General features: G+C 39.8%; 1 protein-coding gene and 1 long non-coding RNA gene across 4 annotated transcripts in view; one reads left to right on the top strand and one right to left on the bottom strand.

The window, feature by feature from the left end:
- Nucleotides 1-15,373: 15,373 nt before the first annotated feature.
- On the bottom strand, nt 15,374-19,915 carry LOC132525252 (uncharacterized). Its single transcript, XR_009542208.1, has 3 exons — nt 19,792-19,915; nt 17,185-17,306; nt 15,374-15,498 (listed from the first exon to the last, which is right to left on the bottom strand). It is a non-coding gene; the product is annotated as an uncharacterized LOC132525252 (long non-coding RNA).
- A 281-nt stretch (nt 19,916-20,196) lies between these two features.
- Nucleotides 20,197-23,441, top strand: part of FAR1 (fatty acyl-CoA reductase 1) — a 74,224-nt gene continuing 70,979 nt past the window's right edge. The window contains exons 1-3 of one of the 3 annotated variants that reach the window (XM_060159615.1): nt 20,323-20,420; nt 21,370-21,584; nt 22,143-22,240. Coding sequence is in view for 1 of the 3 variants with exons in the window: in XM_060159612.1 (XP_060015595.1) it covers nt 20,197-20,420 (224 nt within the window). In the remaining 2 variants the exon portion in view is untranslated. Of the gene's footprint in view, nt 20,421-21,369; nt 21,585-22,142; nt 22,241-23,441 lie in introns of all 3 variants that reach the window. The other 2 variants (XM_060159613.1, XM_060159612.1) reach the window with 2 other exon arrangements.

The following is a 23,441-nucleotide window of genomic DNA, read 5'->3' as shown; positions in this document are numbered from 1 at the left end:
TTTTTTTATATGGTGTGAGGTAGGGGGTACAGACACATGTGGATTTGTTGCTGTCCCTGTGTCATTTTGCACGTGGATATCTTGCTGTCCCCATGGATATCTTGCTGTCCCCGTGTCATTTGTGGAAAAGATTATTCTTTTCCCCATTGAGTTGTTTTGGTATCCTTGTTGAAATCAAATGACTGTAAATATAAGGGTTTATTTCTGGACTGTCAACTTGATTCCATTAATCTATATTGCTATCTTTATGCCAGTACCACAATGCCTTGATGATTGTAGTTTTGTAATAAGTTTTGAAATCAAGAATTGTGTGTCCTCCAACTTTGATCTTTTTCAAGATTACTTTCACTATTTCAAATCCCTTGCTATTCCATGTGAATTTTAGGATCAGAAGAAAAGCTGTTGGTATTTTGATAGTGATTGCACTGGATCTGTAGATCAACTTGGGGTATATTGCCATCTTAACAATATTAATTTTTCCAATCTGTGACCATGTCTTCACATTTATTTAGGTCTTCTTTAATTTTTTTCAAAATTTTTAACAATTAAAAAAATTATTTCTAAATACTTTATTTGTTTGATGCTATTGAAAATGGAATTGTTTTCTCAATCTTATTTTCTTACTGTTGTTTGCTGGTGTACCTAGGTACAATTGACATTTGTATATTGAGCTTCTATTTTGCAACTTCAGTGAGTAAATTTATTTCTTAGTTTTAATGGTCTTAATGGAGTCTTGGGATTTCCTATGTACAAGATTATGTCATCTACAAGTAGAAGTAGTTTTACTTCTTCCTTTCCAGTCTGAATGGGGCTTTTCTTTTTTTCTTTTCTTTTCTTTTTTTTAATTTTTGCCTAATTGCACTGACCAGACTCTCCAGCACAATGTTGAATAGAAGCGGCAAGAGCAAACATCCTTGTCTTGTTCCTGATCTTAGGGGGAAGCTTTAAAACTTTCACCATTAAGTATGATGTTAGCTGTGGTTTTTTCACAGATGCCCTTTATCAGATTAAGGAAGTTGCCTTCTATTCTTAGTTTGTTGAATGTTTTTATCAGAAATATTGAGATTATATGATTTTTAAACTTTATTCTATTAATGTGGTGTATTACATTGCTTGATTTTTGTATGTTAAACCAACACTGCATTCTTGGGATAAGTCCCAATTGGTCATGGTATATAATCCTTTTTTATACGTTGCTAGACGTGGTCTGCAAATGAATAAATATGCAGCTATTATTTTGCTGAGGATTTTTGTGACTATATTCACAGGGATGTTGGTCTGTAGTTTGGTTTTGTCATTTTCCTTGTGACGCCTTTGTCTGGTTTTGGCATTAGGGTAACACTGGCCTCATAGAATTAGTCAGGAAGTTTTCCCTCCTCCTCCATTTTTTTGAAGTTTGGAAAGGACTTTAGTAATGCAACTAAAGCCAAGAAAATGAAAGACTGTTTTGTGCTGCATAATTTTACCCTTAGAATACAAAATATTACATATCAAGATAGACTATTACGAACAAGATACTAAATATTTAAAAGACAAAAATCAAAACAACAAGTTTTGTCCCAGATTAAGTTTATCCCCTCCTAAAATTCCTAGAGATAATTTACTTAATCTATATCACAAATTTATTTTTAAACCAATGACTTCTGTGTTGGTGAAAAGGCAAATAAAGCACACTCTTTGAAAAGCATTCAAGAAGCACAGCAACATATTAGTAAGAAAGTAAAAAGAAAGAAAAATACTATCCTCCAGAAATAATCATCAGAAATATTCGGTGAACACCATTTCAGACCATGCTCTATATCACAGTTATTTAACTCCATATTTAAATGTATTCATTGTTTACTACCAATCCTCTTACTTTACCTTCTGTATACTTAAATCTCATGGATATATGGATTTTTTTTTTTAAGTAGTTTTGTGCTAGGACTCCTGGGCAATGTGATTCCTGAGTTCCTTTCTGCTTAGGGATGTTAATATGCTTCCTTACATGTGTAGTATTCTTGTCTCACATTTTAGCTTATTAGAGATTGTTCTATTATTTTCTGGCATGAATACTGTTGTGGAAGAGTCAAAGGATAATCCCACTGCCCCCTCTTATAGATGACCTTCTTTTTCTGGGTTGATGCTTAAAGAACATTCTTTAATCCTTGAAATTCAACTTAATTTGATATGTTTCATCTCAGGTAGATCATTCTGGAATGATCAAAATCAGCCCTTTAATTTACAGTTTCAGTTTCTTTTAATACTTTTTTTTGCTGCCTTTTTTTGGTCACCTCTATTTAGACCTCTTTTTTAAAAGTTTTTTATTGGAGTATCATTTATTTACAATGTTGTGTTACTTTCTGCTATACAGCAAAGTGAATCAGTTATACGTATACATATATCCACTCTGCATTTTTTAAGCTCACTCTTCTAGGGATAATAATTAGTCTTATGTTGGATAATGTTTGTCCTCTGCAATGTCTAACCTCTAATTGCTTTCACCTTTGTTTTCTTCTCTTATAAGTGATCAACCAGGCTTTCTTTTGTGTTAGAAATCTCTTTTCAGTTGTGCCCATTCTATTTCTTCCTATTTCATATTAATTTGTTAGAGAAAGTTAGTGTTATTTTGGTCCTTGAATTGGTTTTGCAACTCTGCAATTTCCCTTTCCATCTCCTGGTCTCATTTTATCTGGTATTTGAGCTCTTGCTTTATTGAACGGAAATTCTTATTAAATTTTCCGTAGGTGTACTCATGAACATTTTTATTCCGCAAAGTATTTAAATAGTTCCAGATGTTTCTTCCTTAACATCCCACACTCATCTAAACTTTCACCATTTGGGTATTTTGCAGGGGCAGAGAATGTTTAATGCATATCCTTATTTCTGTCATGTTTTAATCCTATCAGTTAGGATGCTTTTGCCTGCAAATAACAGAAGCTCTAACTAACAATGTTTTAAACAATAAATACTTTCTGTTATCTGACATGTCTAGTATCTAGAGGTAGTCAGCTCCAAGGTTATTTCTGCAGTTTAACTATGTCCTTGAGGATATAATCTCTTCCCATTTTTCTGTTCTGCCATACCTCAAAATCACAGGATGGCTGCCACAGCTCCAAGATTCAAGTTTATACACACCAGCATCCCAGGCAACAAGGAAGGGGATGCGCTAAAAGGGCCTTATCATTTTTTATCTCTCTTTTTTTCAGAAAAGAAACTTTTCCTAAGAACCTCTCTCCCTTCCACCCCAACCCCTAAACGGACTTCTCCTTTCTTTCTTCCAGAACTTGATCATATGCTCTTCCGTAAATAAGTCACTGAAAAAGGAGAACTGGATTGTCATGATTGGTCTAAGACAGTGATTCTCAACTGAGGGTGATTTTTGACCTCCAGGGGACATTTGGCAATATCTGTGAACAGTTTTGGTTGTTACAACTTCAAACCAAAATCAAACCAAAACCAATATTGGCAAGGATATAGGGGGAGAATAGTAGTGGAGTATGTGCACTACCTAACTATACACCATTGTCTAGTGGAAGGAAACCCATTTTCAGTTAGAATACTAATGAATAATTTATTTTTCTCACCAAAAGGGTTGTTAAGTTGTCCTTCCTTTGCCATACAAAGGACAAAATAGAACTCAGAGAGAATGTAGAGGTCCTAGATATATAGAGAGAAATGCTTCAAAATCATGCAGTCAGAAAAAGAGAAAAGTAATTGGGGTTTAACAAGTGAAAAATACTTCTGCAGAGTATAAGAAGAATAAACCGGGGCTTCCCTGGTGGCGCAGTGGTTGAGAGTCCGCCTGCCGATGTAGGGGACATGGGTTCGTACCCCGGTCCGGGAAGATCCCACATGCCGCGGAGCGGCTGGGCCCGTGAGCCATGGCCGCTGAGCCTGCGCGTCCGGAGCCTGTGCTCCGCAACGGGAGAGGCCACAGCAGTGAGAGGCCCGCGTACCACAAAAAAAAAAAAAAAAAAAAAAAAAAAGAAGAATAAACCTATGAAAATGAACTAATCAAAACAGTCCTTAATGTGAACTTTGTACATAACTTTATGAACAAAAGTAAAGGTTAAGTAAAACAGAGAATAAATTAGAAAAAAGGACATCTATGGTAGACAGAATAATAAGTCCTCAAAGATACCCATGTCCTAACCCCTGGAATCTGTAAATGTTACATGCAAAAGGGGTTAAGATATGAATAAATTGTCATGAAATAATAAAAAAAATTGTCATGAAATAATCAAAAAATCAAATATTTTTTGATTATCTTCTGAGGCCCAGTGTAATCACAAAAGTTCTTACAAAAGGGAGGCAGGAGGGTCAGAGTCAGAATAAGAAGTGTGACAACAGAAGCAGAGTTGAAGTTGGCCATAGCCAAGGAATGCAGATGGCCTCCCCAAACTAGAAAAGGAAAGGAAATGGATTCTCCGTTGGAGCCTCCAGAAGGAATGTAGCCCTGCTGACACCCATTTGAGACTTGATCTCCAGAACTATAAGATAATAAATTTAAGTTGTTTTAGGCCACTAAGTTTGGGATAATTTGTTACAGCAGCATTAGAGCATCCAAGAACAGGCTGACGTACAATAAGAACAGCATGAGACAAAGCAAAGATCATCTACAAGACTTGGACAATGCAAAGACAAGAGGAATCAAAACTGGATCAAAACAGAGGCAATACCTAGCTAAAAACTAATTAAGAGTTTTCATCATTTTTCATAGTAAGAAAACTGGACATTTCTATGGTAATTCACTGTGTATTTGTTACAGTTTGATGTATGTATTATTTAAGGTTCTCCAGAGAAACAGATCCAATAGGAGATTTTATATATGTGAGGTGGTGTGTGTGTGTATGTGTGTGTGTTTTAAGGAATTGTCTCATACAGTTGGGAGGGCTGGCAAGTTTGAAATCTGTAGGGCTGGCTAGCAGCCTGGCAATTCAGGTTGATGTTGCAGTATTGAGAACTCTGTAGGGCTGCAGGCTACGAACTCAGGTAAGGCTTCTATGTTGCAGTTGTGAGAATTCCTTTTTCAGGAAACCTCAGTCTTTGCTCTTAAGGCCTTGAACTGATTGAATGAGGCCCCATCATATTATTCAAATTGCACTGATTTAAATGTTAATCACATGTTAAAAAAAAACAACCCTTACAGATCATCTAGTCTGTTGTTTGACCAAACAACTGCACATATAATCTAATCAAGTTGACAGATAAAATTAACCATCACAATGTACACATGTACATTTAACTCTATAGTAGAATACACTCATTAATTAACAACAAATCCCTTGTATTCATCAATTTGCCTTACTAGTATTTAGATAAAGATTCTTAATCTGGAATCCATGGACCTCTAGAGGGTCTCCCATCTTCAGGTGGCGGGAGGAGGTCCATGAAACATTCTAATTACATACAGCATTTTGAGTTGATGTGTGTTCATTTTTCTGGGTGATGAGTCCATAGTTTTCACCATATTCTCAGAAAACTCTAGAAGGGTATGAGACTGGCCAAGAAAGGTCAAGAAGCCACTATAGACAGACATCTAAACTGAGTGGACCATTTTTGACATTTGAAGGCTGGGTTCTCATGTCTGAAAAAGCAGCACCCTTACCAACTGCCCTGGGAGTTACTCATTACACAAATACTAAGTCCTCACCAACTGCAAATAATAGATTAAATATAAATCTTTGCTTTCCAACAAAGTTTTCTATATCTTACTCTGATATGATATTGCAAAGTGGGGGGATGGAACGGTCTCATAGTTCAGTCCCAAATTAGTCTTTCAGAAGCAATTTTTGGGTCATTATAATTTTATGGGTGAGCTATTTAGTTAATTCCTGGCAGTGGAGTGAGCAGCAGTGAGGAGCCTTCTAAAATTTTAGAAATGAGAAAGAATGCTGCTCTTTGAATCCTAAACCTATCAACTCAACACATATAAGAAGCCAGCAAAATGTCTCCTAGGCCCTAAGAACAGCTACATAGTTAAAGTGAATAAATCAATTAATAGGAAAAACTAGTATTTTAAAGCAGTTCAGACTACAAATAGGCTGCACAGGGGAATTTATAGGGTGATGGAAATACTCTATATGATACTGTAGTTTTAGACAGATGACTTGTATCTTTGTCACAACCCACAGAATTATGCATCACAAATAGTGAATTTCTGCATGCAAATTTCAAAAATACCAACCAGGATGCCCAGGGATCCCAGGATGGAATGCAGACAATGACTAATGAACATAATTGTATTACAAATGTATAATATAACTTGACTGAAGGAAGTGAGGAAAACAGGAGCTAACAAGTAACTTTGGAAAACCATGTTTTGACTGGATACTTTAAGGCTAAAGACAAAACTAGTGACATGAGTTAGCATTTCTGAAACTGCTTTATATATATACTAGGGTAGAAGAATTAAATAAGTTGTAGATAATAGGAGGCAGATTTCCAACTGTCAGATAATAGTTAAAAAATTAATTACAGAGAAAGAGGCTAGAGTTAATCCTATTGTGCTGTATTAGAGTTGGGAATGTATGAACTCATGTTTATTTTAAGATATATGTAGACAGATACAGAAACATATATATGTGTGTTTACATGGGTTAGTATCTACATGTACACACATACATACACACACACACATTTACTAGCTTTGTTCACTGAGTGGGCTGAGAAACAGTGGCAACTCAGTAGCAATGAGCACACCCAGGACCCAAACCTTGGTTTCTAAGTATAATTCTCCAATAAAAGGATACTGGAGGCAACCTGAAATAGCTCTCAAAGCTAGAAAAATTTGGCCAAAGCTGGAACTATTTGAGCAACAAAATAATGACAGTACTCTATTATGACCCAAAGAATAAAATATCCATGAACCTATACTGATATAAACAATTGAATAAATAAGTAGATAGGTAAGTGCTGAAGAAAGAACAAATTTTTCTTACAAAAGAATTCAAAACAATATTTGTAGATACTTCCTCCTCCAGGAAGTAGAGATAATTCCCCTCTCCTTGAGTGTGGGCTGGATTTAGTGACTTGCTTCCAAAGAAAGTATGGGAAAAAAAAATAGTAACTTTCAATGGAGAAAACTGGCAGGTACTACCTTAACCAACTGAATAAGGTTAACATCATCAGTAATAAATCATTTTGATATCATAATACCTCCTGATACGTGATGTGCGGAGAAGGCACTTCACCTTTGTGGTAATTTCCCCCAAAACTCGTAACTCTCATATAATCAGGAGAAAAACCCAAATTGAAGGACATTCTCAAAGTATCTGACCAGCTCTCATCAAAACTGTCAAAGTCATAAAGAACAAAGAGACTGAGAAACTGTCAAAGATTGGAGGGGATTAAGGAACCGTGATGACTAAATGCAGTATGGGATACCAGGTAGGCTCCTCAAATAGGAAAAGGACATTAGCGGAAAAACTGGTAAAATAAAAATAAAGTGCAAGGTTAATGGTATTATAACTATGTTAATTTCTTAGTTTTGACAACTGTACCGTGTTTGTGTTAAGATGTTAACAGTAGGGGAAGCTGGGTGAAGGATACAAGGGAACACTTGATACTACCTTTGCAACTTTTTAGTAAATCTAAAATTATTCCAAAAGTATAAGGTGGTTCTGAAAAGCAAATTCTGACAGAGTGCCTAGTACAAGAAAAACGTTCTTCTGTGGGTCAAGAATACTTCCCCAGGCCTGAGCTGGCTGAAATATGCCTCAGGTCTAACTATATGCTTTGACTGGAATTCCCTGCTTATTCAACAACTTTCGGAATGTTGATTCAGCCTACAAGGGACTGTGGTCCTGGGAAAGGAATGCAGTGAAGAGGGCACAGGAGCATAATGTCACTAGAAAGACATATCCCCTTATTATAAATCAATCATCCAGCATTCAAGCTAATTGCACCAACTCAGAAGATTCTGTTATGAATCTCTCACTGAGAACTTGTTCATTCTAGGGTCCAAAGTCTATTTTCTGGACTAGCAAGCCTCAAATTCAGACCTTACAGTCTGGTGGGTTCCCTCTCCAATTCCTCCCCACCCCCACTCCCAGCACCCCTTTATCCACGTTGTTGTTCCAGCCCATTAGGCCTGCCAATAGTCAGCTCTCCCAGTGATACCTCCAGGAACACCATACCAGCTATATACAAGGTATTTCTGATATCTTGGCATCCCTTTTACTTTCTTGAATAACATGAATACCAGTTTAAAAAGTGAGATTCCCTCAGCTCCCTTGATATTTTTACTAAGTAAGTGTTGTGGCTGTATCCTAGAAAAATTAGGGCACAACACCAATAAACAATGACTCTAGAATACAGCCTCTACCAGGTTTTTACTGTGCTGAAAGAAAAGAACTTGATTCTCTCCCTCCTGTATAACTAATTTTTCTTTAATCTCTGTGTACATTACTTGTGCTTTTCCTTATCATTCTATGTTTGAAGGCTTATGTAACCTGAATTGCCACTTTCCTTTACAGAGATGAAGAGAGAAGTACTCATGTCATTTGTATTTCAAGTATGAAGTCATTCCTCTTTCTCGCTTTTTTATCCATTCTAAAACTTTGCCTTGAACATCAAGTTCTTCTGGCCCACATGACTCTAACCTGGTTGTCAATAATTTTTAGTAACTATTGTAACTGAGAGCTTTTCTTTCCACTCAAAGTTCACCAAACCCTATACTAGAAACAGAAATGTGTTAGTGAATCAAGCAGAGGCATGCAGAGCATCTTCTGTGTAACCCACAATGAAAAGTAAAGTTGCTGAATATTTGTTTCCTTTTCATTATTCAAACTTGATTACATATAATTTTGTGTGTGTGTGTTTCCTACAGTAAATACACACTTAACTTTGAGAAATGGATGGGGTGATTTTTGACTGAGAGAATTTTTGTCTTATTACTACAGACAAGCCTGGACCTTGAAATGCCTGACTTCTGTATATTTCTCTCACAGGATTGGGTAAAGAGTGGGAAATTTCCTTCCCTTTACCTTGTGGATGAGCAGTTAACCCCCCTCATTCTTCTCTCTGGGAGCTGATCCTTGCCAGAGTCCCAGGGCCTTGACTCAGTTTCCTCTTCATTCTGGTCCCCTGTTCCATACTGTGCTCACAGTAGGTGAGGTGAAGGCGAAAGCAAGCAAGGAAGGGGGGAAAAGGTCCAACCTGCTGTTGCCACGGTATTAGTCAACACCATGTCCTTCTGCATCACCTCCTTCCTAACTTTTACACTACCCTCATGGTCAAGAAAGGCTGACTGGACTGGGAACTTCCCAAGTTGGGATTTTATGAGAAGGAGAAGGAATGAGAAAGGGTAAACTCCATCCCAATACAGCTTCAGACCCTAATTCTCCCACTCCCTGAAATAATGCCTCACCCTTTTCCATAGAACTTTCTTTAGGTTCTTTGTACACTAATTTCTTGCCTCATGTTTCAGCCTTTGGTCAGCCCCTATTCTCCCTGCTCCTCAACCATCCCACACCCTTACTCCATTGTTACGCTGTTCTTGCACCAGTGCCAGTAATGCGGAAGGCCCACTCTCATTGTCAGAGGGAAGAGAACAGCACCTCCAGGGAATGGTACTGAAGAAAGATTTGCTTCTAGCACCTCAAGATGGAATTCTGTCACTTACCTTGATAAACCTAAAGACTAAGCATATACCACTATCTCTTGATTCATTTATTTTATCAATGAATGATGAATTAACTGCCTAGTCTCTCCACCTTTTCAACGTACTCACATATTTCCAAGTGAAGATACTTAGTAGGCAACGTTCAGGGGACAGGATAAGCCTGGATGTTTAAATTTGGGAGTTGTCAGCATCCATATGATATCTGACATACAGACTGAATAAACGCGCAAGCTTCAATCCTTATAATAAATTTTAGTAAAGCTCAATTTCTTTTTCATTTCTGTATATATACATATTTTAAAAACACATCTACAGAAGTTCTCACATTTTCTTCCCACACATGCCTGGGGTGGTAGAGCCTTGCTTTGCAGAACAGTGCTCAGGGATACAGAAATCCAATGGCCAAGTTCTACAAAATGTACATTTTCAGTTTTACTGCAAACTGCCAAATTGCTTTTCTAAATGCAACGTACTAATCTGCAAGCAGTTTATGAAGGAGCTCCTGTTTCTTCACATCCTTTCTTAAACTTTATATCATCAGACTTCATACCTGCCAGTCTGTGGATTGATCTCTCCCCTCAGGGATCAGATTCCTGCTCTATCTCATTAGAGGAGGAACTGCCACTCTCACCTTAGCACAAGAACTTTGCCCATTTAATGTCCCTGAAAATAAGATTATTCCACAGAAATAAAAGTTTCGTTAGTGGGCCAGTAATTAAATGTGGATTTAATACTTTCTTTTCTGATCCCTATAATCACATAACGTTAAGACATTGTACCAGGAGCCCATTAAGCACTACTACCTACTACTTGGCACGTAAGTAAGCCTTCAATAAATATTTTGTGAATGAACAGAAGGAGGTGTCACTACATAGCCATGTACAAATACAACTGGGCATCTCTCTTGATCCCTCTCTTTTTGTTGCTTCCCTGACATGAATTACCAGGTCCTGTCAGTTCTACTTCTGAGATATCTTTTGTGGCCCTGTCTTATGAATTCCCACTACCATTGCCCAAGTTATGGACATCTAAATCTCCTCTCTTCCTTTCTCATTCTTCCATCCCCAAATTGAAAATGGGTGGGTTATTCTCTCATGTTTATGTGACATTCTACATGCTCACCTTCTACCTAGAAAATACTCACCTGACAATATTCTTACTTATCCTTCAGAATTCAAGTCAAATATTACCTCCTCTGTGAAAACTTTCTTGACTCCTGGGCAGTTTCTCCTCTGTGCTCCCACAGATGTTCTAGTGACTCTTCTCATTGGACTTACATTCTGTTGGTTCATCTTTTCTGCTATCTTGACCAATGCTGTCCAATAGAAATATAATGCAAGCCACATGTAACTTTTCTAGCAGCCACATTAAAAAATGTAAACAGAAACAGATTAAAAGAATTTAAATATTGTAATTTAACCTGATACATCCCAAATATCATTTCAACATGTAACATTTATTAATGAGGTACTTTATTTTTTGGTACTAAGTCTTCAAAATTGTGCGTGTTTTTTATACTTATAACATTTTCCACTCCAGACCGGCCACATTGCAGGTGCTCAATAGCCACATGTGGTTAATGGCTCCTGTACTGAAAGACTAGTATGACGTTCAAAAGGAATCATACCTTGTTAATTTTTGTATTCCCAGGTGTTCGACTTGTCAGAAATGCCTAACAAATGCTTGCTAAATGAATTAATGAATAAATGAACAATGATAAAAATTAGCTAGTGCTGATTGCATGTGAAAGGCACTGTGGTAAGCAATATACATAACTTCATTCCTTTCCCTACAGGCAAATGTTTAGTTGGTATTCAATGGCTACTTAACAGTCATTAAGTAATTAGTCTTGGGAAAGCCACTTGTTTGTTAAGAACTCAAGTTTTCCTACTTGTGAAAGACAGAGGGGATGGGCAAAGTGAGACTTAGACCAGTTCTGAAATAGTGTGGATATAAATGAATGCAGAGTATTTAGAGTTGAGTCATGAAAACAATGAATGATCAGATAAATTTTAAGAGACAATGTTGCACAGTGGAAGGGCACAGGCTTTGGAATTAGGCACACCTGGTTAGAATTCCCAGCTCCACTACTCAGTTATGTGCTCTTAGGCAATGAAATTAAATTTCCCAGTCTTCCACTTCTTCCCTGTAAAATGGAGACAATAGCTACCTGTTGCGGGGTTCGGAAATAATACCTATAAAGTCTTTGGCATGTTAGTATACCTTTAAAAAACAGAAGACATTATTATTGGTTCTGAGAAGTCTTTCATTCTATTTTTTCCCCCTTAGGATTTTAACAGTTGTAAAGGTAAGAGTTTAGATAAGGCTTACCATGTGCCGGAAACTGTGATAAAAAGCTTAAAAATATTAACTCATTCAGCTTGATAGCACCCCTATGAGGTAAGTGCTATTACTGTCATTTCCATTTACCCCCAGGGAACTGAGGCACAGAGGGAAAGTAACTCGCCCAGGGTCACACACATAGTAAGTCGTAGTGCTTCGATTCTACACCCAGGTGTTCAGAGTCAAGACTGTTAATCACTGCTCTATTCTTCTCAAGCCAAGCACTGACTAATTTATTAGAAAAAACCTACAATTGGCTGCTCTAATAAATATCATAACAGAGTGGTTAAATGGCTTTTTTATGGAGAACCTAATCTGCGCACTGTTCTCTGATCTGGAGAATAAGTGATTAGGAACTGAGTTAAATATAAGTTTTATTTCCTTAAGAGTCATACATGTGTGTCACATACATGTGTGTGACAGATTTTTTTTACACATAGATGTGGTTTGCTGTCTGAGGTTCTCCCAGTTCAGGTCCTCTGTTTCAACTGTTTCTGGGAAGAGGGCTTTCCCTAGAAGCTCAAGGGTGAGCTGATACTGATCTCAGAGACTTTAGGCACAGCTCTCAAAAAGCACCACCCAGAGAGCAGGACACAGGGGAATCAGAGTCTGTGGTTTACACCTTGAACATGCTGTGATGTTCTAATACAGATAATGAACTAGTGATTCCCACTTCTGGGCATCTGAAGCAGCTCGGTTCTGACTAATGTGCAAAGAGAGTAAATCCCTAAAAAAGAAAGAAAAAGAAAAAAAGAATAATTTCCAGGTCTCAGGGTCCTACTGAGTTACTACTGCCCCCAAAGTGAGCTCCAAACAATGACAATGCCACCCACAAAAGAAGGGCAAATGACCACCAAATCAGTTGTGGGAAGAAACTGGCCAGCAAGACGGTTACTTCTTTCCACAGTGACACTTGGAAAAAAGACAGCAGATGGTATTTAAAGAAATGTTACAAATACTGTTCCTCTTCCTCCCAATACCTGTGAGTCGGGTAACACCAGAACACTGTTAGCAATAAACAGGGTCTGGAGGAGACACTTGAGAATGTAGGAAAGGCAAAATTTTACCTCTACCTCCTTAGGGGTTTTCAGCTGGGCCTGAGAATTAAACTGACATAAGACAGGAGAAATGTATACAAATTTATATGTTTTACGTGACACGGGGGCTCTGACAAGAAAATGAAGATGCAAAGAAATGGCAAAACCTACAGGCTTTTACATTAGGTTGAACAAAGAGAGGAAATTGTGGGAAAGTAACTAAATTATATGGGGAGGTTAAAGGAAGATAAGAATTAACAGTTCTGTTTATACAGGATTCTTTCAGCTTTGATTCCCCCTTGAAGAATGTTTCTTTCTTCTGGTATAGGAAGGGTATCTTTCACCTGGGAGATTTTATCTCCTGTTTTCAGGAAGAAATGGGGAGATTAGAAGGCTGTTTTGGCATCTGCTATTCTTTCAAGTGCCTTTAGTTCAAAATAATCCTTATGTCACAGTAGCATATTTTGGGGTGGTATATTCTGCCACTTTTTATTCCTCCCCTGTGAAACTTCACCCCAAAGATTCATAGTGCAGAATCTGGGCTTGCAGATAATTCTGTTTCTCCTCGAATTAGTCTTGAGAATAGGTCAGTTTATTTGAACAGTTGTGTCTTAGTTAAGGAGGCAGTGGTGCAGGTGAGAGCAGTAGCTCATCTAAGTTAGATCTCTATATGATGTGAACAATCAGGCATTTAGTGAGGGTTTTTTGTTTTGTTTTGTTTTGTTTTTTTGTGGTACGCGGGCCTCTCACTGTTGTGGCCTCTCCCGTTGCAGAGCACAGGCTACGGACGCACAGTCTCAGCGGCCATGGCTCACGGGCCTAGCCACTCCGCGGCATGTGGGATCTTCCCAGACCGGGGCACGAACCAGTGTCCCCTGCATCGGCAGGCGGACTCTCAACCACTGCGCCACCAGGGAAGCCCTCTCCAACTTTATTAATGTACTGCTGTGTTTGACATGCATCAAGCAATTTATTTTTACTATACGTCCTGATTTTAAATTGAGTTTAAAATTTTACAATTTTAAACATCTAGTAGATATAACATAAATTCATTTGACTAGTAAACCCAAATAGAATAAGTGCTATGTCTTCATTATATTTACTGTTGACAACTCTGAAGACATGACTTAAACAAGCTTTTATCCCAGATCCTGTGAACCTGAGAAACATTTGGGTTAGTTTCTATATTTCTGAGAGTTTTAGGAATACTTTATATAAGCATTTATTTTTTTAAACCCATTAAATAGAACTCTTTTACAGAGTAATTTTGGCAGTATCATCCAGAGGTAGAAAAATATTACATGTATACATAGACATATAGAGACATATACAAAAAGAGATCTTACAGTTTTCATTTTAAACCTTAGCCATGAGTTAGGTATAAATATAGAAACACAAAATTTACTAACTTATACAAGAGTTATCTTCATCTTATTAATTTTTTCCTTTCAATTTGACCTTCCCATAGGTAACAGTAGGATAATTGTATAGGGTGGGAGCTCTCTAAAAAATCCTTTTAGATATAGAAGTCCAAATATTCAAGAGTATACCTATTTTAATTATGACTCAAAACCAATAAGCCTTTTATGGCTTAGCCACAGACATGAGAGGCATCCCCAAAGACAGTACAAAAGATGCAGCCCTCCCAAAATCCAGAAAGTTCACTCCCAGAGTTAGCCTAAGAATGCAAAGAGCTTTACTGTCACAGGCAGTAAGAATAGTGTTTGTGAAACTGGTGTCTCTTGTTTCCTACAGGAACTTGAAATGTCTCCAGCTATAGACCAGCTCATTTGTGGCATCGGGTGGGTGACATTAGGATAAGGGCTTCCTAGCACTATGAAGACAACAAAGGTCAGACAACCAAGGCTTCTTATGGACTGGAATCTCTCAAGACAAACTGGAATCTCTCTTAAGACACACTTCTCTGAGAGGTGGCAAGGATGGACAAAGAGAATGCTGCTTGTCATTTTGTGTCTTGATTTCCACCCTGTCTGGCTCGTTACCTGACTCAAGCCAATACCTGTACTGTCCAGTCCAGCTGGTAGAGACCAGAGAGAATATTTTCCCTGGTCACAAAGCCAAGCTCTGAAGATGTGAAACAAGATGAATGGTGCAGCTCATTTTATGATTTTCCTCCTTATGACAAGCACCACTAAAGACAGAGACAAAGAAACAAAGACTAGGAGGCTGTGGATTATAACCAATGGGTACTCAGAGCCAAATACAAAGGTCACAACTCAAAGAACTAAGTTTTACATACTTTTTCTCCTGCCAAGCTACATTTAGAAAGGGAAAAAGATAAGGAGAGACTTCCATTATTCTTGCTTTGGTTGGGCCATGCAGGCAGAGATCTAAGGGATTGATGTGTAAGAATTCTTACCTTCTGCTGGCTTTTTGTCAGCTGTCCCAGGATCTCTCAGTGTCCCAACCATTGAAATCCCAACCTCATAACCAGAAACTGTAGGGGAGGCAAAATTTGACCTCTATCTTCTTAAGGTTTTTTGGCTGGGCCTGAGAATTAAATTGGCATAAAACAGATTAACAGTAGAACTGTATACATATTTATGTTAAATGAAGACTCAAAGAAATGGCAAAATCTACAGGCTTTTATACTAGGTTGAACAAATAAAGGCAATTGTGAAAAAGTAAATTATATGGGGAGGCTAAAGGAAGATAGGAATTATTTTAACAAAGTCTATGTATACAGGATACTCGGCTTTGATTTGCCACTGAAGAATGTTTCTTTTCTTCTGGTATAAGAGCATCCTTCACATGGGAGCTTTTATCTCCTGTTTTCAGGAAGAAAAGGGGAGCTTAGAAGGCTCTTCTTGCATCTGCTGTTTCTTAGGTGACTTTAGCTCAAAATAATCCTTATGCTAAAGTGGCATATTTTGGGGTGGCATATTCTGCCACTCTTCAAGAACCAGAAAGTCAGTGGTCAGGACACAAGGAATATTTTAGAAGAGCCAAGAACACAGCAGCTCCATTTTTGTTCCACGTAGATTAAAGCTGTTGAATAACTGAGGGTCAGATGATTCGCCTCCAGGTGAAAACCAAACTTATTTCACAGATCTCTAAAACACTCAGAACAGATACTGGGCATTAAGTTTCACCCTTCTTTTACAGATGAGGAAATGAAACCACAGAAACCTGTGTGTACTCGTTCAGACTGACAATTGATGTATTAGCTGAAATGTTAGAAACTTGGTAGAATTTTTTTGTTTGCTTTTTAATAACAAGCTTTAAAAATATGTTTAAAGCAGACCAATTCTGGATGTCATAATTGAATACAGAACAAGGTAGAGATCACCAAATGAATTGCAGGAGTAACTGTACTCACTAGAAATTTGGCTCTCTTGAGAAAAGCTGCCTGAAACTCTTTCTATGCTGTGCTCAGTCTATGCTATGAAAGTGAGCATCTCTGATGCATTCTAGATAGCAGTAATGGGCTCTTCACTGCAACTACAAAGTTGTGTTCCCTTTAGTTTTGTCAAAAGAAGTAGTTACTTTTAAATAGTTCACACTCTCCTTTGTCATGAAATCTGTAAAGATAAAGCATGGTGAAAAGAATTATTAACACCATGAGTTCCATGAGAGACATACGTAAGATTCTGTGCTACTCATTGTGAGGAACACAAAGATGTATGGAGGAGAAGGCAAAATGACCAGATCTTGTTTTGGAGGAGGCAAATGTGGCATAGTAAAAAGATTATGGAATTTGCCATCAAATAGACCTAGATTTCAATCCCACTTCTGCCACCTAACAGATGTGTGACTTTGGGCAAATTACTTGTCTCATTGAGCCTCAATTTTCTCTTCTACAAAATTCAGATGAATAGATGAACATTTGCATAGGGTTGTTGTAAAGATGGAATGAAGAACCTCAACAAAACTATGTTTAATGAGACATTGACAGAACAATATATCATATGAGTTAGAAAATGATACATGCCATGAGAAAAGTATTTCCTCAGAGCAGGAAGAGGTACTGTTTGCATAAAACAGTTAATGTTTGACCTTACTTGACTTCTGTTTTTAAAGAAGTTATGGAAGTCTGAGGGAATGCACAAATAGCTATAACTAGTTTATGAGTAACATATGTGTTTTTGGTGTCTATTCCTATTTATTTTCTCAGTAATGTATGGTATCCTTAGGCTGTAAACTATAGTAATACATTTTTGGCTTGGTATAATTTACCTTCATTTACAGAACTGTGTTTCTGTAGCAAGAATCAAAAGTATATACAGGTGTTCCATACGTGAATAAAATTACAATGTAGTAGATTCCAATATATGGCAGCCCAATTTTCGGGGCTCTTGCTGAAAAGAGATGGGAAAAGCATTTGAATGAATTATTACTTTTTTTTGGTATTACTATATTTTAAGTGTTAGACTCTGGGCAAAATCCTTCATTACCTTTTGTGAAGACTATTAGTCACTTTTTATAGATATATGACTTGGAATTCACGTACAAATGGTGGTGCACTGCAAGGGACATGAGCCACACAACATGCCCATGAGACTGTACCATCTTGGATAGTAAACCGTTGTTTTAATTTTAAGTCCTCTTCCAGAATGCATGCTGCCCATCTGTGGGGGGTCTCTGCTGGAGGGACATGTTACATACACATCGACTTGAATCAAATGAATGCCTTTAAGCTTGCAACCCTAAAGTTATTTTTGAAAGTCATAATGTATTCATTAAGCAATTACTTAATTTCTTCACAAGTTTTTCTCAGAACTAAGTATTAATTTATATATTTATATATAGCTATTATATTGTTATATTTACATATAACTATTTTTAAAAAATGAAGGTATTTGCACAAAAATTTAAAAATTTGTAATGAAAGTACTCTCCAGAAATAGTGCCTAATTGCTTATGGTATGGTGATAAACCTTAGCAGTGGTTAACTTAGCTCTGTATCTTCTAAGAAGATGCCCCTAAATTCCCTAGGCTGGGTTAGATCCTTTTTATATATATTCTCTCATCCTTCATTATAATGGAATTATCTGTTTATGTCTGCCTCCCTATTACACCCTATACTCTATGGGAAATACTGTCTTACCTAACTTTATGTGCCTAGTTCAGGGACAAGCACTTTAAACAAAGGTATTTATCAGAAATGAACAACTTAATGACTGAGTTAATAAACACGAATCCTGTAATCTTTAACTTGTTTTGCTGCTGATGCCCTTCCACAGGCTAGCATTTGGCCCATAGTTCTTGTGGCTATTTTGGGAAGAATATTATTGACCTATAGCTAAGAAGTGTTTCATCTGACCCTGGATATTTCAGAATTTTGCTAATGGCCTGCGTTTTAGACACACATACATCTTGCCTAGCCTGGGGAAATGACTCATCCCTGAGGGTAGGCAGCTGTATTAGTTTTGTGTTCAGTGCCCTCTGCCAGGAATGACTGTATCGACAGCCTCAGTATCCGTGGGTTCCACAGCTGTGAATTCAAATAACTGTGGATTGAAAATATTCAGAAAAAAAATTCTAGAAAAGTTCCAAAAAGCAAAAGTTTGAATTTGCTATTTGTCAGCAACTGTTTACCCAGCATTTACATTGTATTTACAACTACTTACACAGCATTTACATTGTATTAGGTATTATAAGTTAACTAGAGATGATTTAAAGAATGTGGAGGATGTGCACAGTGGTTATGTTAGCAGTGGTTAACTTAATTCTGCATCTTCTAAGAAGATGCCCCTAAATTCCCTAGGCTGGGTAAGATCCTGTTTATATGTATTCCTTCATCCTGCATTATAGTGGAATTATCTGTTTATGTCTGTGTCCTTATTATATCCTATGCTCTGTGGAAAATACTATCTTACCTAACTTTATATGTCAAGTTCAGAAACAAAGATTCTTCACCATCTCACATAAGGAACATGAACATCTGTGGATTTTGGTATTTGCGGGGGATTTTGGTATTGCGGGGGGAGAGTGTGTCCTGGAACCAATTCCCCACGGATACAGAGGGTGACTGTACTTGGTGCTGGACTGTGAGCTCCTCCAAGGCAGAAGCCATGGTGTTCAAATGAAAGTAAAGTACGCAGCTCCGTAAATTTCTGTAGTTTCCAACTGGGTGCAGCACCATGGGTGCTTTAGTTCTGGTAACAGTGTCAGGCACTGAAACAGGCTCTAAATCCTCAGAGAAAAATCATTCTGAACCATCTTAGCTCATCCTTAAAGCACCAACCTGTGAGTGTTATTCACCGTGCCAGGAGCTTTCACTCACTTTAAATTCTCACAGTCCTTTTTTTCTTCCTCTGGTTTCTAGTTTTTGAACGATAGCTAAATCCTAGTGGGATTGTTTATACCATGGGTGTCCCATGGAGCCTACGGTTATGGTAATATTAGAGTTTTTCTCACAATCCTTTTATCATTTAAAAAATTGAGATATTATACATAAAGTGCGTTGAGTGAACTAATCTTAAGAGTACGACTCGGTGAAGTTTTATCTAGGCAGACACCACCTCGGTAACTACCACCCAGATCAAGAGGCAGAACGCTCCGAGCTTCCGTGAGGTTCCCTTGTGCCCTTTCCATTTCCCCTCCTCCCCCCCGCGAGATAACCATTATTCTAATTTCTCTCATGGATAAATTTTGTATGAAATTACTCTGGAAGCAGTGTTAAGTGGAAATATTTGACCCACAGTCCCGCGGGGCTGGACGAGACGCACGCTCGGCTCCCTCTCTATAGGGCACCCCGCGGAGGCTCCAGGGGACCACACAGCCACGATTCCGCTCTCACCGACCCAAACCAGCCCCGCCAAGAGGCGCGTCGGGACTCACGAAGACAGCACGGGAGCACGCCACAATGGCTGCCAGCGGTCACCCGCGGCCGCCTCGCCGCATCTTCCCCACTTTTCCAGTGGGCGCCGCTCCCAAGCGACGGGCAGCCCGGGTGTGGCCCTGGACGCGACCCGCCAGAACGCGAGCTGCCGGTGGGGGCGCTCGTGAGCTCGGGGTGTGGGGCGCGCGACCATTGGATGAACTTTCCCCGCGAGCTGGCCGGGAGCAGAGCCCACCTCCCGGCCCTCTCTCCGCCCTCCCATTGGCCGTTCGTGTCCCACCCGCGCCCGCTCCCGTCTCCTCCCGCCCGGAGGGAAACGGGGTTGAGGGGGTGGGAGGCCGAAGCCAGGCGGAGGGTGAGCGGTCCTCCTAGTAAGGGGGCACTAGAGAGCCAATCAGGACAAGATGTGGAAAAGAGGCGCCGCGTTAGCCAGTCACATTCCGAGGTCCGTGTCGGGGCCGGCTGACGCGAGCGCGGGCCGCAGCCAATGGGCGTGCCACCGCCCGTTTGCTCTTCAGCGGCCGGTCGGGGGCGGTGGAAGAGCGAGTGAAGGGAGCGCGACGCCGACGGCGACAGAGCCCTCTCTGGACTGCCAGGAGGAAAGCGAGGCCCGAGCCTCTGCGTCTAGGTGAGAGGCGGGGACGCCGGGCGGGAGAGGCGGGCTGCGGGTCCCTCCTCGCCTGGCCGGGGCCACGGCTCTGGGAGCCGGGGAGGCAGGCCTGGCCGAGGCGGGGGCTACACCAGCTGCCCCGCCCCCGCCCACGGCTGCGTAGAGCGGGGGGCGCCCGCTTCTGCCCGGATGGTCTCTGCGAGGCTTGGCGGGGCCACCGCCCTCTGGAGAGCCGGGACTGAGAGCGGTGCCATAGCGGGGGCTTGGTTTGCAGACGCGGAGCCTGGGGGCGCCGCCTGGGGCGGTGAGACCGCGTAGAGGTGGCGAAGGTGGGGCGGAGTAGTTAACGGAGGAGCAGGTTTGTGCGCCTGAGGGTGGCAGTGAAAGGAGGCCTGTGATGGCAGGATTCTGGGTCTGGGGACGAAGAAAGTGATGGGAATAGGGTGATACTCAGAAAAGGGTGCCCGGGGAGAAGGTGCGGAGCCGGGGCGTGTGGTTGGCCTCTTGGAAGTAGGCATTGATTGAGACTGGGGGGAAATGAGCTGGGAGTGAAGGGAGGACAGGCTTGGGACACGTGAATCTGGAGTAAGAGGCACTTACTAAAGCCGGAAGGTGACTGAGAGGCAGAGGTTTTAGGTGAGGTGTGGTTGGAGGCTGTTAGACTAGAAAGCGTTAGGTGGCCAGTTAGGAGAAAGTATACGAGGAGCAAACGAGGTAGGTTTATGTATGGTAACTGAAGGGTGTGGATCTTTTATGAGTAAGTCAGCAAGAATAACTGTCGGTTTTGTCAGGTAGGAGTCAGTCAGCCAGGTCCATAGGTTCATTCACTACTCATCGATGGCCAAACTCACAGACTTGTTAACTCTCACCGCTGAGGTTGATTGTCCTCCCTCCCCAACCCTCCTCCTTCCTCCCCAACCCTTCTCCCACCCGTGTGACAGTTCATCTCATTGTTTTGCCTCAGCAGCACACGAACTCATCTTCTCACAAGCCATGGCACAAATATTGTTTGCTTTTGATTGGATGGCAGTGAGGAATCGCTTAATTCTTATATCAAAAAAAAGTAGAATGTGTTAGTTTAAAGACAACATCACAGGATACTTTGCGAAAACTGCAATACAGGGGAGTTTCTCAACAGTCATGTGTCATAAAAATGATGTAAGATCTCTTACAGTAACACAAGTAAGAGTGAACATAAGTACAATTCTCTTACTCTATAAGAATCAAGCATTTTGATGTAGAATTTGATTATGCATCCTGCTTGTTGGGAAATTTTTCAGCCTTGGGAAGAGTTTTGTAGCTAAATAGGTTCAAAGTTCTTTTCACTTACAGGAAAGAAAAACGTGGTATCACTGCTACTACCTTTCTGTTTAATGCTTTGGAAGTTTTATTTGCGGGGTATGGACAGAGGTTGGGGGCAGGGAAAAGATAGTAGAAAAGAAAATGGTCCATTACTACATTTCCATTGGATTTAAACAGGAGGAGATGATACAACTGAGGTATTATTTCTGCCTGAGGATAGGACAAAAGGATTGTGAAGAGTTAAGTGCTTCTTTACCAACATGAAGTAGTATAGTGTTAAGGACAAAACCCAAAGAGGGCATTTGTCATATAGGATGTTTCCTAATTAACCAAATCAACAAAGCATTGTAGGTAATGGACCATTCTTTAGGATGTAGAAATAGTTTTGTGGAAGTAATTTCTTGGTAATGCTATTCACTGATCACATTTTACTCTTAGTATAACAGAGTACCTAAGTGCTGAGGGGCTGAGGCGACTCGGAGCAGAGAAGTAATCTGAGTGGTGTGGAGTTAATCAGGGAAAGTTTCCTGGAAGAGGTGAGTGTTGAGCCATCTTTTGAACTAGGAGTTGGGACATGGGTTATTGCAAGATAAGAGGATGGCATTCCAGTAGTATGGACATGTTATAAGCAACTGTGGACAAGAGTGACAAATTAAAAATGGTTTTTAAGAAGGATTGAAGATTTGAATGAAGATCTTTTTAAAAATAATTTTATTTATTTATTTTTGGCTGAGTTGGGTCTTCGTTGTTGCGCGCAGGCTTTCTCTAGTTGTGGTGCGCTGGGGCTACTCTTCTTTGTGATGCATGGGCTTCTCATTGCGGTGGCTTCTCTTGTTGTGGAGCACCGGCTATAGGTGTGCAGGCTTCAGTAGTTGTGGCACGCGGGCTCTAGAGCGCAGGCTCAGTAGTTGCTTGAGGCACACGGGCTTAGTTGCTCCGCAGCATGTGGGATCTTCCCGGACCAGGTTTTGAACATGTGTCCCCTGCATTGGCAGGTGGATTCTTAACCACTGCGCCACCAGGGAAGCCCATGAATGAAGATATAAAGGTGTAGAAATCAACTAAGTCTGTTGTTATAGCTTAGTTGATAAATGATGGTTTTGTATGGTGGCTAGGAGAGAAAAATTAGAATAGTTGATGATGGATTGGAGATAAGTGGTGAAGAGTACAAAAATGTTTTTTGATAGTTATGATAAGAGGAATATGGTGAAAGTAAATTAGGTTATTGAGAAGTAGATTTGGTGTTCAACCGTATATAATAATAAATTTTTTTTTTTTTTGCGGTACGCAAGCCTCTCACTGTTGTGGCCTCTGCCACCGTGGCATGTGGGATCTTCCCGGACCGGGGCACGAACCCGTGTCCCCTGTATCGGCAGGCAGACTCTCAATCACTGTGCCACCAGGGAAGCCCAATAATAAATATTTTTGATTCCTGTACTAGATTATGTTGATAATAATAGCAAAATTTATTGGGTGCAACTTTGTGCCAGAAACTGTTTTGAGCTTTCCAAGCATCACCTTCCTTTGATTATCCCTACTTTATAAATGAGAGAACTGAGGTTCAGAAAGATTTAATTTAACCAAGGTAACACAACTAGTAGGTGGCAGGTCAGGGTTGGCAAAGTCAGTAAGTAAACGTAAATTGAGCATCTGCTTCATGCCAGGCATTGTGTTATTAAGTGCTAGGGATTCAAGGTTGACAAGCAAATTCAAAGTCAGGACTATGCCATGTTTTAG

The sequence above is a fragment of the Lagenorhynchus albirostris genome, chromosome 9 (assembly GCF_949774975.1).
Source record: "Lagenorhynchus albirostris chromosome 9, mLagAlb1.1, whole genome shotgun sequence".
In the NCBI taxonomy this organism is placed as follows: domain Eukaryota; kingdom Metazoa; phylum Chordata; class Mammalia; order Artiodactyla; family Delphinidae; genus Lagenorhynchus; species Lagenorhynchus albirostris.
The sequence above is the reverse complement of the archived record's forward strand: the minus strand, read 5'-3'. Positions and strand labels throughout refer to the sequence as shown.